This window comes from Corvus brachyrhynchos, unplaced genomic scaffold (genome assembly GCF_000691975.1).
Source record: "Corvus brachyrhynchos isolate BGI_N302 unplaced genomic scaffold, ASM69197v1 scaffold434, whole genome shotgun sequence".
NCBI classification, from domain to species: Eukaryota; Metazoa; Chordata; class Aves; order Passeriformes; family Corvidae; genus Corvus; species Corvus brachyrhynchos.
The window spans coordinates 560,483-577,459 of NW_008238372.1; the positions used below are offsets into that span (position 1 = coordinate 560,483).

A 16,977-nucleotide genomic window follows, 5' to 3' on the forward strand; every position below is an offset into this window, starting at 1 on the left:
CAAACTAATGCCCTTGCTTGTGGTTTATTCCAGCTGTGCCCAAAGTTCTTGCACACCAACTCCACCAGCCACACCTGGCCCTTCAGCGCAATTGCAGAGCTCATAGGTAGGTGATCAATAGCTTGGAATAATTTTTGTTCCTTGTTACAAAACCTTTTTCCTTCAGGTAGAGGAAGACCCGGCTGAAGATCCTCAGTGTTTTGCTCTTTGTTCTGGTCCTGTTACCTGCATTACCTGGGGCTTGTGCATCTCTTTATTAGCTCCACCTTGCCTTTGATTTTGAACAGAAGTTAACGGGACATGTCCAGTGTTCCTCTTTTCCACAGTCAGGGAATGATGAGCAGCCTTACCTTCCCACACCTTCCCACACCTTCCCACACCTTCCCACACCTTCCCACACCTTCCCACACCTTCCCACACCTTCCCACACCTTCCCACACCTTCCCACACCTTCCCACACCTTCCCACACCTTCCCACACCTTCCCACACCTGACCAAACCTTCCCACACCTTCCCACACCTTCCCACACCTTCCCACACCTTCCCACACCTTCCCACACCTTCCCACACCTTCCCACACCTTCCCACACCTTCCCACACCTTCCCACACCTTCCCACACCTTCCCACACCTTCCCACACCTTCCCACACCTTCCCACACCTTCCCACACCTTCCCACACCTTCCCACACCTTCCCACACCTTCCCACACCTTCCCACACCTTCCCACACCTTCCCACACCTTCCCACACCTTCCCACACCTTCCCTTCCCCCTAACAAAAGAAAAGAGGGATTTTTCAGCTGGATAAGGCCAAAGCTGTCGTAAAGGAGGAAACCAGAGCCCTGTGGCTGTGGAAAGGACTGGCTGTTTTGGGAGTAAAATATGTTAAATCATTTCAGCTCTTTTAACACTCCAGCTACTTCCAAACTTTCAGGTGTACCTGTACATCCTCTTTTGTGATGTGGAAATACATTTTACAAAATATTTCACTGTGATGCAATTTGGACTTAAAGTTTGTAGGAAGGAACCTGCCAAGCTGCAGTTCCTTTTATTGGCTTGAGCTGTTTTATGTCTCTCAGTTGAACCTGCAGAACAGGCAGTGAGGCAGAGGTGCCATCACATCCCACCTTTCCTCCCTCCTCACAGATCCCAGGGGGATGAGGGGAAGAGATGGAAGAAAGTGGTGTTGGGGCAGATGGGGTTGGGCCTGGCTTTGCTGCCAGGAGTGGTTTGTGGTGTTCTGGTTTCTGTTGCACTCGTGTTTCACTCTTTCACATCCTGTAAACACAAATTTGAGTCTGAAGCATTTTGCAGTTCCCCTCTGCAAGAGCTGAGAGAAAGTAAACATTGCACCAGCTGCTCTGCAGACAGGAAATGAAACTGGAACCTTGTCTTGCTTTCATTTTCTGTTCTCATGTGAGCTGCTCACCTCCAGCTACACTTTTTGCCTCTGTGTTGCTGCCATCGATAATCTGGGGAATTTTGTGCTGGTTTGGGTGAGGTTCTCCTGGTTTGGATGCAGCTGTTCCATCCCAACATTTTTAAAATGTGTTTGCACTTAAACAGTTGAATTTGTGCTGTTTAGTCTCCCACCCTGTTTGCTCTCCTTGCCCTCAGATAATGCCTATGATCCAGATGTGAGTGCCAAGCAGATCTGGATTGACAAAACCGTCATCAATGACAACATCTGCCTGACATTCACGGATAATGGGAATGGGATGAACTCGGAGAAGCTGCACAAAATGCTCAGGTAGGCAACCTCTTTACCTGCCTTGTGGAAATTCCAGTTCTGGTTCTGTTACTGCTCAGCTTATTCCTGTTTCTCATCTCTAATTCACTGATTTTGCTCATAAATTCAGCATTTCTGAAGGTAAGTGAATGTCCAGGTGAGACTCCAGAGCAGACAGGTACTACTAAAGCTTCCCTGTAACTTTGTCAGGGAACTTTCACCTCTTCGTTTCCTTTTATCCCTTCTCTCAGTGTTCCCTTGATGCTGTGGAAACTCTGTAGTGCCTACTAGTGGAGATAAGGAGAATTCAGAGCTTTTTCTAATTACTATCATCATAATCATTATTACTATTATTAATTGCTTTAGTTTAAGTTAGTGAATGAGAAAAGAAGGGAGATTCAGCTCAAACCCCTTGGAGTATTACTAATAGAAGCTATTGGAGAAGTTTTAATGAATGATAATGTGACTTGTCTTTTTATCTTTAAATATTCTGTGGGGTTTGAACTGATTTTTCTCTTATTTTTACAGTTAGCAAAGAGCTTTCTGTCCAATTTCTCTTTAGTATAAAAAACTGCTCTGCCTGCAGATTTAAATTTGAGTAAGATTGAGTTCAAGCTGTTATTTCTCTGTCAGATACCATAATACCACAATAACAGCTGCCTAAATTCCATATGCAGTTCCCTGCTTTACTTTAAGTGTGACCTGTAAATGGAAATGCAAACTTGTGGATCAAACATTTCCTAGGAAGTGGAGAGAGGAAAAAGACAGGGTTAGGGGCTTTTTTTAGAATGCCATAAGAATGCTTTTACACCTAATTCCAGACAGATGATATTTCTATGCCATACTTAAAAGCTGGGCGTGGATTTTCCCAAGTTTTTGCTGTGTGGTTTTAGCAGCATTGTCCAGGTGGTTTTAGGATGTAATTGTGCAGGAGTCCCTGACCTCTGAAACAAGAGAGAAACTCGTTGGGTTATGTAATTTGGCAAGTCCTGCACTCGCATCTGCTGAACTCTCAAGTTTTCCAGGGATTTTTCCACTCTCCTCATGTTTCCCATGTTTCAGCTTCGGCTTCAGCGAGAAGTCGGTGATGAACGGCCGCGTTCCCGTGGGACTGTACGGGAATGGCTTCAAGTCAGGATCCATGCGCCTGGGAAAGGATGCCATTGTCTTCACCAAGAACGGGGAGACCATGAGTGTGGGGCTGTTATCCCAGACTTTCCTGGAAGTCACCAAAGCAGAGCATGTCATGGTTCCTATCGTGACATTCACCAACCAACATATCCTTTCAGCATTCCCAGTGAAGGGTTGTGGGCACATCCCAAATTTGGGAGATAGCATCACCAAAGGAAATCCTTGGCTGCTTTTATGGATGTTTATATCAAAATTTTCTCCTTGGAGAGGAGTCAAAAGGCAAAAAATTCTGTGAGATGCCATAATTTGTTAAAACCTTGAAGCTTGTAGGAGCTCTGAGATGTGGAATGAGAAGCTGGGAAGTGAGTCCAGAAATTTCCTCATTTTTTGGGATCATCACTCCATTCCAAGTCCCTCTCCTTAACACAGTGCCCACGGCAGATCAGTGATCCAGCAGAATCCAAGAACAGCCTCAAGGCCATCCTGACACATTCCTTGTTCTCTACTGAGGAGAAATTACTGGCAGAGCTGGATGCCATCATAGGGAAAAAAGGCACCAGGATTATCATTTGGAATCTTAGAAAGTACGATAAATCCAGTCTCTTGTCTCTCATTAATTTTACATTTTATTTCAGTGTATGCAAACACAGAAGGGTTTGGGGGTTTTTTGTGTGTGGAATAACTGGAAAAAGGCTGTGGGCACTTAAATAACTGGGAAGCTGGACTCAAAATCTATGAGGAATTCCCCTTTTTTTCCTTCTTTCCTGGCTCCACCACAATACCTCCCCTTGTATTTGCTTTTTTCCCCTGTAATTAATACATTTTTCCATCTTAATTCTTAGAGATAAAAACGACAAACCAGAATTTGACTTTGACAAGGATAAATATGACATCAGAATTCCAGAAGACTTGGATGAAACAGGCAAAAGAGGCTACAAAAAACAGGAGAGACTGGACCAGATTGTTCCAGAAAGTGATTATTCGCTAAGAGTACGTGTTGGAATTTTAAAATTGGATTTATTTGTGGAATAAAAAGGGTGTATATGTTTTAATTTTAATATAATGTCTGTTTTGTAGGCTTACTGCAGTATTTTGTACCTGAAACCAACTATGCAGATCATCCTGAGAGGACAGAAAGTGAAAACACAGCTGGTTTCCAAAAGTTTGGCCTTCATCGAGCGGGATATTTACAGACCCAAATTTCTCAATGTATCCTTTAATATTTCCATTGCTGAGCTGAATTCTGTGACTTGTTATGGCTGGATTCTTCTGGGTGTGTTGCAGTTCCACTGATAAAATTTGGATTGTTTTGGGGGGTTTTTTGGTTTTTTTTTGAAGTCATACTGAAGGAATTATCTCAATATAAGAAAAGAAAGTTTTTAGACCCACTCAGAGTAACTCTGGTTTTTGTGTTCCATGAGATTCACCCTATTTTTCCTTAATACCTGCTAAAAGGCCAAAACAGTCAGAATTACTTTCGGATTTAACTGCAGAAACAAAGATCATTATGGAATAATGATGTACCACAAAAATAGACTCATCAAAGCTTATGAAAGAGTTGGCTGTCAGTTAAAGGTAAGAAATTGAGCCTTCAAAATATTTTAGCATCTTGACAAATTTCATTCAAATGCTGATTTTAAAAAAGAATATGGATGGAAAGTAGGATATTGATGTATACTTTATAAAATCACATTTTTTGCTGTGTGCAGCAGTTAAAAATCATATTAAATTGTTTGGTTTTGAGGTTGTTTGATACAAAAATATCTGAGCATATCTTTCAGGACAAAAAGAGGGGTGGAAGAGAGGATTTGTTATTTAGGGGGTTTATATCAAGATTCTCTCCTTGGAGAGAAGTCCTAAGCCTAAGAAAATCCTTTTTACCCAATGTAGATGTAGTTAATGATTACCTCCAGCAAACTCTTGCAATATTGGCACGGAATTTGGGTTGGTTTTCCTGATAAACCTTCATTCCTTGCAGGCAAACAACATGGGCGTGGGTGTTGTTGGGATTATTGAATGCAACTTCCTAAAACCAACTCACAACAAACAAGATTTCGACTACACCAACGAATACAGGTATTTTTATCTGCACTTTCTACCCCATATTGTCATTTCCTGGGAAATACTTGATATAGCTGCTTCTTTAAATAGGAAGAAGAAAAGTTTATGGTGTTCTGGCAAAACCTGGTTTAAATGCAAACAACTCCTTTTAGACCCCTTTTTCTCTGCCCCCTCTTTGTCTCCTTCTGTTTCCTTATAAACTTTCTCCCACTCCACGTATCCATACCAGCCTTGTTCCCATGTTTTTCCCTGGATGTTCTTTTCCCTGGCTGTTTCCCTGGCTGCTTAGGAGGAGGCATTTTCCATGTGCCCAACAGTACTTTTCATGTGGATATGGAAATTTGTGATCCCTGAACCATTTCCTGTGTGAGGCGCCAACAGTTCCCTTGGCAGAGGGGCAGGAATTGGGAATGCCCTTGGCAGGCACAGTGAGCAGGGAATGTTTTCCACTTGTTGGGCTTTTTTTGAACACTCACATGAAAAGGGGGTTTCCTCAATCCCTTGGGTTTGATTTGTCTGTCAGCCCCCCAATAAATCTGGGACCTTTTGTGTCCAGCCAGTCTGTCCAAAATATAATTAAATCAATATCCAGACAAGTGGGGAGAATCACAGGATCCTTAAGGTTGGAAAAGACCTCCAAGACCTCCAAACCTTTGAGTTCCTGGACATAACTTTGGGGTGGAGGTGTGAGTTAATCTTACAATTAAATTATAATGAACCAAGTTGTTCTGAGGAGAGTGATTTCACCCCAGCTGCTGCTTCAGCAGCAAAACAGCTTCTCCTGTCTTGGCTGCTCTGTGCTTTCTGAGCTTCTGGTCCCGTGGAGTTCCCATTCCTGCAGAGATTCCAGCAGAACCTGGCTGTGGTGTCTCTGCTTTGCTTCACCCTCCTCTCTCTAAGCCTGTGCTTCAGGTTGCTGTGTTAACATCCAGGGACAGATTCCCTGCATGGCAACTGCATTCCATCCAGGAAGCAGAAAGTGCATTTCACCTTTAATTTCAGTACTGTTACACTTTTAACGGGAATGGAACTTCCCAGCTTTCTCTTATTTTTACCCCCACATTTGGCATGTGAGTGGGCACAGTGATACCACACTTGAAAAGTCTTCTAGAAAGGTTTTTCTGCCAGGAGTGCTCCAGGCTTTCAAAAGATGGTTTTGTTTTGGGCTGGGAAGTTGTGAACCTGATGTAAAGGTGCTCTGCACTTCCTGCCTCCCCAGAAAAGGGATGTGATTTGGAATGTGATCCCATCCATGCATCCCTGCTCATTTCTGCCCTTCTGGTGCCTCCTGGCTCAGCAATCCCTGCCTGGGTTCAGAGGTGACCTGGATTCAAACTCTCTGGGTCACATGAGTTCACTGCACAAACATTTGTGTTGGTTCAAGGCCCGGGGCGGTGTCAGGTGGCTGGGCCTGGTTACTCATCCACTGGATTGCTCAGAGGTGAATTCCACAGGCTGACAGGAGGCTGTCCTCACCTTTAGCTCACCTGTGGGGTTTGTTATTGTTCCTCACCTCTCCCTCCTGTGTGGGCCAGCTCTGGGAGTCCCTGAGCTGCACGATGAGCCCTGAGCAGGAAACAAAGCTAAAAATGAACCTGGGTGAGACTGGCCTGCTCCTTTAGCAGTGTGGAGACTTTATCCTGCGTTAAAGTGACCAAATGTTTGCCAGCTCCAGCTTTTTTCCCACTGTTGTGCAATTAGAAATACTAAAGTGCTTCATGCCCTTATTCTGTCACTGGAGTTAATAAAGGTTCTTTCTGTGCTAGAATTGGATTATTCAAGGTGGTCTTTCAATTCTTTTCTTTGTAGACTCACGATAGCAGCACTGGGAGAAAAGCTCAATGATTACTGGAACGAGATGAAAACCAAGAAAAACGAGGAATATCCCTTAGCTCTGCCCGTCGAGGAGATCCAGTGAGTCCCACCGTGACGGCAGAGAGCTGAACACACTGTCACTGCTTTATCTGACATGAGAACACTCTGCCATGTGCAAACCCTGATTCATTTTGGTTTTTTACCCCAGGAAACAGCCTGACCAGACGTGGGTGCAGTGCGACGCGTGCCTCAAGTGGCGGAAGCTCCCGGACGGCATCGAGCACTTGCCAGAGAAGTGGTACTGCTCCCTCAACCCTGACCCGCAATTCCGGTAAGGACACAGGCCAGGGGCTCCTCCCAGTCCTTACTGATCACCTGGCAGCAGCAGGGGTGTTCAGCTCTTTCTGTTGTGGGTTTTTTCCTGTTCCTTTCCCTCCCCCAGGAATTGTAATGTGCCAGAAGAGCCAGAGGATGACGATTTAATACATCCGACATATGAGAAAACCTACAAGAAAAAGTGAGTTCTGGAGACTTTTACAAGGGGCTCAACACTAAAAACTACCAAGGAGAGCAGTGCAGCAGTTGGGGTGAAAGTCCAGCTCCCACAAGGATGTAGCTCCATAGGAATTGGCAGTGTGGGAACAGGTTGGGATGTCCCAGAAGCAAAATCTGAGGGCTGTTAGGAGACCTTGGCTTTGTTACTTTCAAGGTCCACATTGAGGCAGCTGAAAAGCTCAATACATTTATTTAAGAATTAAAGGGTTCTTTGCTAAGGTGTATTACAGTGTATGACAAAAACTGATTTGGGTAATTGTAATGCTGGCTCACATTCTAGAAAGGAGAGTTTGGGGTTGTTTCAATATTTTAAAAATAAATAATCTGAGAGGGAACTTACTTGAGGTTAAGCTAACTTCAGACCATACAAGCTTCCAGGTTCTTGAGGAAATTTTCATTTAATAAACAAGAGTACTTTGATTATTGTATCTAGCTGAGATGAGGAGTACTGTGTTTGCTTTTAGATCTTAGATTTCGTCTTTATAATGAATGAACAGTTTGAATCTAAGCTTTTAATTTATATTTTTTCCTTGCTGCTGTGCAGGGACAGGGAAAAACTGAAGAGGCGACTGGAGTACAGCCACCAGGTAACTCCTGAAGCTGGCAGGAGCCTGCCCTGGGTACAAATGTCTGCTTTAACATCCAGTTTTACTCTGATGGCTCTGCAGGATTTGCTCACCATGAGGAAACCCAAAATCCCCTTTCTTTGCTGCTCAGTGATGGAAAATCCACCATTTCTGTCTCATTAGGAAAGTGTTTGAGAGGGACAAAGGCCTTTCGCCAAAACTAAAAGATATGTCAGTCACTTGTGGCTGTTTTTATGGCATGAACCCAATTCTTGAAGGGGGATTTGTTGGAGAGAGATGTCATGAGGATATGAAAGTAAAGATACCCTTAAAAGTGGGGATCTCAGGGGGTGGGGATGGACAGAGCTGGAACAGCTACACTTGTGCAAGGAGATGCTCAAATTCAGATTAAATCCAGATGCAGACCAAGGTGTTTGATGGGAATGTCTGAATTGTAACTCAGAATCAAATTTGCTAAGTGTGATTTAATTTCAGTTGCATTCAAAGTCAATTGCTGACCTAAGATCATTTCTGGAGAAGAGATGCTGCATGTGTTGTTTTAACCTATTTATTTCATTTTATTGTTTCTCTGCCATTAGATCTCCCCCAGTACAAAAGTAATTTCTAGAAGTGAAACAAAAATTGCTCATTTTGGGCAAACTGAGTGAACCCTGAGCATCTTTCCCAGGGATGTCTGTCCTGGAGTTTGTGTCTGATGGGCAAACTCCAGACAGAGACACAGCTTGGGAAAAGCTCTTGCCTGGGATTCTGCACAGCACTTTCAAATGGAAAACTGGGATTTGCAATAGTCTAGCCAGCCTTTCTCGTCCCAAAATCCTGAGCCTGGGTTCAAGGAGGTACTTGGATATGTAGGTGTCAGAATTTTAGGTGTTGGTATATAAAGAACTGCTTAAATCTATCCCGAAGAATCTACTAATATCTGTTTATTTCCATTCTTAACTTACATTGTCTTATAGATCAATAATGAAATGTTTTTAAAAACATCTGTTTCTTCAAGTAAAGACTTCAAAACATTCTCAACTCCGAATGCAAAGGAAGCTCTTCCAAGATTACTTTTACCAAAATCATCAGATGCTTCTGTTAGAAGATCTCTGCCTATTTTAATTAAAGTATCTTCCCCTCATTTGGATCCTGACAGCAGGTGAGTGGACCTGCACAAAGTAGATTCCTGTTTATTTTTAAAATTAATAACTTCTTAAGGAAAATGATGGTGTTGGGGGCAGCTTCAGCTACTAAAATTCCTGTGGGAATTCTGGGAGCACAGGAAGCTCCAGGTTAAAGGGACCTGGAGACTTTGTCAAGTGCAAAAGTGAATGCAACAAAATGACAAGGAGCATTTTTAGTGATTTGTCTGCTTAGGAGCAGAGTTTGTGTTATCCACAGGCTGTTCTCCTGTAGGGATGTTCCTGGGAATACTGAGTCTGTTTCAGAATAATGTGTGAGTGTGTTGATGGCAGGCACTTGTTTTTACAGGAATTTAGTCTGGCTACACAAATTGAAATCCCCTGCAGGGGGACATCCCTTTCTAGTTCTGGAGTGGTGGTTTTTGAACAGTGCTCAGAAAAACACTGAACATGGCTGGAAACGAATGATTTGGCAGCATCTGAGCAATAAACTGATTATTTTAATGTTTTCCTCCTCAGTCTCAAAAGGAAGACACAGAGTTGTGTGACACCTGTGTCCCTAAAGACACCTCGGCTCGGTGACAAAACATTCAACAACCATGAGGAGGAAGATGATGATGAAGATGTCATCATTTTAGAGGAGAGCAGCACTCCAAAGCCTTCAGCAGATCCTGATGTTCCCGTGGTAAAAACGGAATGTATCTGTTTGGATCAGGAGGAAAAGCAGAATGTAAACTCTCCCGTGGGAGAACCCTGCAGTGCAACCACTTCAGAGGCAAAAAATGAACAGCTGAGCTCAGCAACACAGACAGAGCTCCCAAACCTGGTGGTGAAAAAGGAAGAGGTGGAAGACATCCCAGTCCAGGTTCCTGTGGCAGGGTTGGAAAGGGAACAGCAGAAGGTGAATGGTGTTCCTGAGACATCTGTAGAGATGGAAAATGAACTGAAAAATCAGCTGCAATTATTGAACAGAGAAAAAGAAATGTACCAAAGCAAATGTGAAGCGTTAACCAAACAAGTGGAAACACTGGAACAGCAGCTTTTGGAGATGAATAATAAATATGTAAAAAAGGAAATGTGCCATCAGGCAACGGAGACAGTTCCCTCCTTTGGAGAAGGAAGCACTGACGGGAGGAGTTTGGCCGAGGTGACAGCTCTGTATGAGCAGGCCTTGGGGGAAATAGCAACGCTCAAGGAGCAGTGCAGCACCCTGCAGAACCTAAAGACTGAGTGCAGCAAATGTGCTGATGGTGAGAGCAAGAGTGAGGTGGATGAGATTGCTGTGCAGCTGGATGAGGTTTTCAGGCAGCTGGACAAGTGCACCATTGAGAGAGACAGATACAAAAGTGAGGTATGTTTGTTAAAACACTTCTATCACTTAAATTATCTCTATTTTTACTGCCTTTTCATAGCACACAGTGTTTTGAATAGTTTTGACAGCTTTATTTTTATTTTGATTGCCAGATTGAAGTCCTAGAAGTGGAGAAAAATCAGATGGCCTGTCAGTGTGAGGAGCTCAAGGCAGAGCTGGCACAGTTAAAAGCTTCAATCCCACAGGCTGTAGCACATGCAAATGAGTCTACCACCAGTAAAGTAGAAGACTCTGTAAATTTTTCTGATGGAGAAAGGTATCAGTTTTGCTCTTTCTAGATGTTATTTCAAGATTTTTGCTTGTTGGTTGTATTTGAAATGTTTTGATGAAGGTTATGTCTGATAATTGTATAATAAAATGTGATGCTTGGAATTCTTTTCTACTGCCTTTTGTGACTCCTAACGAATGTTGATTTTTTTTTTTTTTTAATCAAGTGATGTTTGTGATTTATGATTTGTGTGAGCAGGGTTAGCCACTGCACAACAGAATGGCAAACTGATACTTCTTAAAGTATCCAAAATGTTGGATAATTTCTGAACACAACTTGCAAACCAAGGAACGAAAAGGGAGGCAGGAAAGAGGGTGATCATTATTTCATGCTGTGTAATGAACTTCACTTTGAGAATCTGTTTTTCTTTTGAATCAGCTGAAAAAGAGTCTGGATTTGAAACCTTCCTGTATCAACTCCTTGCTGCAGGCAAATCCTGTGGAATCAGGGTCCAGGGCATGTCTTGGAAGGGCTGAAACTTCCAACTAGAGAGCTTGCAGCTCTTGGAAGTGGGAACAGCACACATGCGAAAAAACCCAGAGCAGGAGCTGAGGTCCCAAGGGGGGAAGCATCACCTGTGATAAAAAGGGACTCCGTTAAAGGACCATTTAAACAAATTGATCCCTGGGATGAGAGGCATTTCAGAGGGAGCTGGCCTTGTAGTATCTCCAAAAGTTGACATTCCTGGAAAAAGGCAGTTGTTATGCCCATATTTAGGACAGCCCGAGCTCCATTCTGGCACTGTAGCTTCAATCCTGGGGAAAACATGGAATAAATCTACCTGGAAGCCACCTGCAGCCCCTTGAGAGTCAAAAGGGAGTAAGGACAACCAGCATGGGGTGACTGAGGGCAAACTGGGGATGAGCAGCAAGGCCAGGAATGGAAAAGGCCTTTGCGCCTCAAGTCCTGTGTCCAGTTCTGTGTCACTTCAAAAGGACATTGAGGGGCTGGAGTGGGGCCAGGGAAGGGGCTGGAAAACACATCCTGGGAGGAGCAGCTGAGGGAGCTGGGAAAGGGGCTCAGGCTGGAGCAGAGGAGGCTCAGGGGGGACCTCACTGCTCCCCACAAGTCCCTGCCAGGAGGGGCAGTGAGGGGGGGTCGGGCTCTGCTGCCGTGTGCCAAGGGAAAGGAGGAGAGGAAATGGCCTCCAATGGCACCAGGGGAGGCTCAGGGTGGAGATTGGAAACAATTTTTCCCTGCCAGAGTGGTGAGGCCTTGGGATGAGCTGCCCAGGGAGTGCTGGAGTCACTGTCTCTGGGAGTGCTCAGGAGGAGTCTGGATGTGGCCCTTGGGGACAGGCTTTGGGGTGAGGGTGGAACTGGGTAATCACAAAGGTCTCTTCCACCCCTGAGGATTCTGGGATTCATGGCTTGGGTGACAGACCAAAATGAACTCAATAAATTCCTGATGCCATCAAATTGGAGGGAACTCAGGAGGGCAGAGCTGCTGCTGAGGGACTTTGACAAACTGGAGAAATGGGCTGGGAAAAAAGCTCCTGAAAATTCCACAAGGGCGCCTGGGAAGTGCATGCAGGAGAACCAGCTGGAGACAGCTCCTGGGAAAGCAGCTGGGAGGAAGGTGCCTGGTGGTGCTGGGGGCGTGGCAGTGCAATGTGAGCTAGCAGTGCACTCTGCTGGTGGCACAAACCAGTGCCTACTGGGCTGGACTGGCCAGGGCTGGAGAGTGACTCGTGCTGGGCACTGAGAGACCAACCAGGGAGTGTTGGATCCAGCTCTCACTCCCTGCTGTGACACTGGCAGAGGGTGGCAGGGGAGTGGAGGATGAGCTGGATAATTTCCAGAGACCCTTTTCAATCATAAAGAAGAAACTTACCCACATTAAAATTGATCCGTCAGCATTAAATTTTATTTTTCCTTATAGCTCTGACTTGTGTTTACTAAAAGAATTAGCAAATAAATGCAGGACTTGGAAGTAACTTCCCCCACAAGTTGATGGAGATATGGCAGCACTGGGAGAACTGGTTATGGAGATGATAAAGGATCTGAGAGTAGAAGGAATTGGGCCACAGAAGGGATGGCTCATGGCAAAACAATTTGATCAGGAAGAGGACACAGCAAGGACATCCAGGAGAGAAACCAAAAAAGGGAGGCACAGCCTTTTCCCTGGAGTATAACTCTTATTTCCTATTCATATTTTAAAGTCTTTGGACAAATTCCTCCTTCTTGCCTTCTCCTCTCTTTTTCTCTCCTTTTGTTCCTGTGGGTTGTGGTAGTTGGGGTTTCTAAATGGATAAAAATACCAGGATTTAATACTGCTTTGAGAAATAAAGCTGGTGTGGGGTGGAGGATTGTACTAATGCCTACTCAGAAATATTTCTGATGGGAGTTCAGTTTAGTATTGGTTTGAAACTAAGGGAATATTCACCTTCTAGCTGAAAAACTGAAGAGAAGCTTGGAAAAACTGGTAGATTTAGAAATAATCTTGATGCAGTTTTACCTGCATCGGTTTTTTTCTTGGTTTATGGGAGTGATGGAGCCTCTCCAGTCTGGATTAGCAGTCCAGCTCTGTTAGGTGAAGGACTCTGAGCATTCCACCTCCATCTAATCCTGTCTAATTCTCTCTCCCCAGCCTGAAGCTCCGCTCTCTCCGAGTGAACGTGGGACAACTCCTGGCCACAATCATGCCTGACCTGGACCTGCAGCAAGTGAATTATGACATTGATGTGGTGGATGAAATCCTAGGGCAAGTTGTAGAACAAATGCATGAGATCAGCAGTACTTAATAGCTCAGTGTTTCAGCAGTGTTTTATTGCTCTTCCATTATAACCTTTAGGTTCCAGATTGTAAATAGAGCTGCTTCACTTTATATATTTGACATAGGTGGATCTCTCAGTGTAAATATTCCACATGTTTAGCTGTTCCCTTCACTTGCTCTTCAAGGAGCACTGTCAGTACTGACCGACCCTGATGTACTTAATTAAGGATTTTGCTTTGGAAATGTATTTGTAATTAAATTTGCAGATATTTTTACTATTAGGAATCTTAATACTTTTCTACAGACACCTTTTCGTTGACTTTGGATCTTATATAAGCATTAATACCTGTGAGTATTTCCTCTTCCAAAGTAGTGGAATATCTTAGAAATGCAAAAAAACCAACTTCCTTGATTTCCTTCCCAGAGTTGTTGTATCCCAGTGTTGTTCCATTGCTCCCAGCAATGTTCTGTGTTGCATCCATGGGATAGAAATGTAAGTAGTAGGTGAGAATTTGGGGAATATTTGTGTGTTTCTACCAAAAGAATGCTTCTTTAAGGGTTTTATCCTGAAAACTGGTGATGGACCAGTTGGATGGAAGCACTTGGAAAAGGAGGGATGTTTCTTCATCTGTGGTGTAAACTACAGTGAGCTGGAGCTGAAAATGTTCAACTGCTTTAGACAGTTTTTATTATAGGAAAGGTAAGGGAATTCCTCTTTTTCACATCTCCCCTTTTAGAGTTCTGTGCTCTAAATCTTCCCATTTGTCCATGGAAGATGGGTGGGAAAACCTGGAAGCAACAGTACCGAGAGAAATTCCCAGCCAGCTGCAGGGGTTTCTTTCCAAGTCACTGGGAATGACAAACTGGGTGGCAAAGACAGCAAATCCATCTTTTCCTCTGTGGTGGGACTGGTCACCCAAAGAGCCATCCAGAAAAATGGGTCTTGCTTAAGTATAAAAAATAAATTTAAAAAATCATTTGAAAATCATTTAATTAGTGTTCAATATGTTAATTCTTAGGAAGTATCTTGTTTTTTTTTTTAATTCAGCCAGTATTGGCTTTTGCACTGCTACTGTCCTGAGTTAATTCCTTGGTGTCCCTTTCAGTTGTAGTTCAGTGGAATTTTTTCCATGGACAGTATTTCAATGGAAGATCTCTCTCTATGCCAATAAGGGGAATGCACTACTGTTGTACTTTATAAAGGAGAAATTGAATGTTTGATTTGGGAAGAGGTGGCTGTAATATAACTACGTATGACTTTTGCAAAGTTTATATTTCCCATTTCTTGGTGTGTAGCTTTTCCATTTCTTAATCATTATTTATTACGTTTCATCAGACTGTAGCTGAATTTCTTGTAGACAACTGGCAAAATAGAGCACATGTCTATATAAAAAATGGCAAATTTACAATGTACATTTACACTTTGGACAATGGTGGACTTATGGAAATGGTTTCTATTTACTTGTTAAAATGTATTTTTTGTAAAAAATAAAAAGATATAAATCTGAGTTTGCAGAATCTCAGCTTGTGTTCGTTTCTAAATAAACCCCGTGCGGAATGGCTGAAGTGTTGGGTGTTACAAGGAATCCTGGCTCAGTCTGGTGTTGGACTGGGCACACCAGTATGGAAATGGTATGGGAATGTCCTGGAGATGGAAAAAGCAGCACTGTTATAATCCAGGGGGTGTTAATGGAATGGAACTGAATTTCAGGAAGTTCTGGTGTTGGATACATGGATGTGCTTCCCTGCCTTCTGCTGCAGGAGTGGAAGTTCACCAAGCACGTGGACTTGCACCATCCTGGCTTCCTAAGGGAGGTCCTACTGCCATGGAACTCCTCATGACTTTGTAAAAATAATTTTAAAATCCCCTATGCCGTACACATCCTTCTCCCTCAGCTGGAACAAGGATAAGGAAGGGGTTGGATGGTTGCATCCAGAGGGTTGTGGGTCAGGGTCTGGAGAGCAGGATTGGGGGTCCCTGGGGTGTGGAGACTGGGATTAAGATCGATGGAGATGGATGAGGAGAGGACATCTGTCAGGATTTAGTTCAATAAATGGTCTCAAACACTGCTAAAGGAGGGAGTTCCCACTGGATAACTCACCTAAGACATAGATGGCAAACAGGAAGGTGTATATTCCAGGCCTACATGGAGAGGAAAGGTTTGGGATGAGCACAGCACAGGGCAGATTCCACTGTCCAGACAGTGGGAAAAGTGCAGATTCAACACCAGGAAGGTGCCAGGCTTGGTGAAGCAGATTTGGGTGACCTGTTTGGACAAAAATTCCCACCCTGGCAAACTGGGGGAAGAGGAAACAACTGCCATCCCAGTTTGTGGAGGGAAGGGCAGCTGGAGCCGGGCCTCATCCCTCTGTGTGGACAGGCTGCCACCTCTGCCACGGCTGCCCTGCCCAGGGACCTGAAGGGACACTCAGAGCTGTGGCACAGAGGTGGTGAGTCTGGGGGAGATGGAACCACAGCCCCACAGCCCATCCTGGGCTTCTCTCGCAGCCCAACAGCCCCGTGCTCAGGTGTTATTGTCCCCCCTCAGGGTGGCACAGGAGGGCACAGCTCCTGCCATGGAGCACTGGCACAGCACAACGCTGGGAAGGATCTGAGCATCCTGTTGGCCCCGGAGCTGCAGCAGGAGCTGAAGAGGAGGGCCCTGGCACAATGTGGAGCCAGAGGGACTTTTGGGCTGTCCCAAGGAGAAGACTCCAGAATGACAATGACAGTGAGCTGTGCCACAGGGATGACAACAAAGAGCTCTCCCAGAAAGGCTGAGAGAACTGGGATTGTTCAGCCTGGAGAAGGCTTTAGGGTGACCTAATTGTGGCCTTCCAGCACCTGAAAGGAGGTGACAAGAAAGATGGAGAGAGAAAATTTCCAAAGGATGGAGTGACAGGACAAGGGAGAATGGATTCAAAGTAAGAGAGTAGGTTTAGATTCGATATTAGGATGAAATTGTTCCCTGGGAGGGTGGGCAGGCCCTGGCACAGGGTGCCCAGAGCAGCTGGGGCTGCCCCTGGATCCCTGGCAGTGCCCAAGGCCAGGCTGGACATTGGGGCTTGGAGCAGCCTGGGACAGTGGGAGGTGTCCCTGCCATGGCAGGGGTGGAATGGGATGAGCTTTAAGGTCCCTTCCAATCCAAACCATTCCATGATTCTATGATACAGAATTAGTTTTCCTTTGTTCTCTGCTGCTCCCTCGCCTGCTGTGGCAGGCCTTGTGGGGAGCTCTCAGAGCACCATTTTGGGCTTCAACCGCCTGCCCAGCAGCTCTTCTTCCCGTGAGCAAGAAGTGAAAGCAGATGCCATTTTCTCACTATGTAATTTTTCATTACTGTTTTCCAGGCAAAAATTTGCACTTGAAACAGGGACGTCTGGGAACACGTTACCCTTAAAGACTTTTATATATTTACACCGGTCAAGCACAGCAATGCCTGGGGGGAAAAAAAAAAAAAAACAACCCACTCTTTTGAGGAAGTGCGAGCATCGGGCTTTTTTCATTTTAGGTTTATTCTGCTGATTTGTGGGCTTTTCCCTCCAGCAGCCCCCGACGGCTCCTGAGGCGGCGCGCGGGGTGGGCGCGCGCATGCGCGGGGCGGCGCAAGGCGGGAGCG

At 44.6% G+C, this 16,977-nt stretch overlaps 1 protein-coding gene across 2 annotated transcripts; it reads left to right on the forward strand.

The window, feature by feature from the left end:
• Positions 1-14,865, forward strand: MORC3 (MORC family CW-type zinc finger 3). 2 transcript variants are annotated; one of them, XM_017736334.1, is made up of 16 exons: positions 1-106; positions 1,618-1,750; positions 2,792-3,006; positions 3,297-3,444; positions 3,703-3,850; positions 3,938-4,069; positions 4,316-4,435; positions 4,839-4,936; positions 6,731-6,835; positions 6,945-7,067; positions 7,179-7,253; positions 7,836-7,878; positions 8,835-9,019; positions 9,522-10,353; positions 10,467-10,630; positions 13,232-14,865. In XM_017736334.1, the coding sequence occupies exons 2-16, from the start codon at positions 1,719-1,721 to the stop codon at positions 13,383-13,385; spliced, it is 2,574 nt and encodes an 857-aa protein (XP_017591823.1). In that variant the 5' UTR covers positions 1-106; positions 1,618-1,718; the 3' UTR covers positions 13,386-14,865. The 2 variants fall into 2 exon arrangements, with proteins under 2 accessions (XP_017591823.1, XP_017591824.1); XM_017736335.1 differs by lacking the exon at positions 13,232-14,865 and adding an exon at positions 12,524-13,225.
• Positions 14,866-16,977: the final 2,112 nt, after the last annotated feature.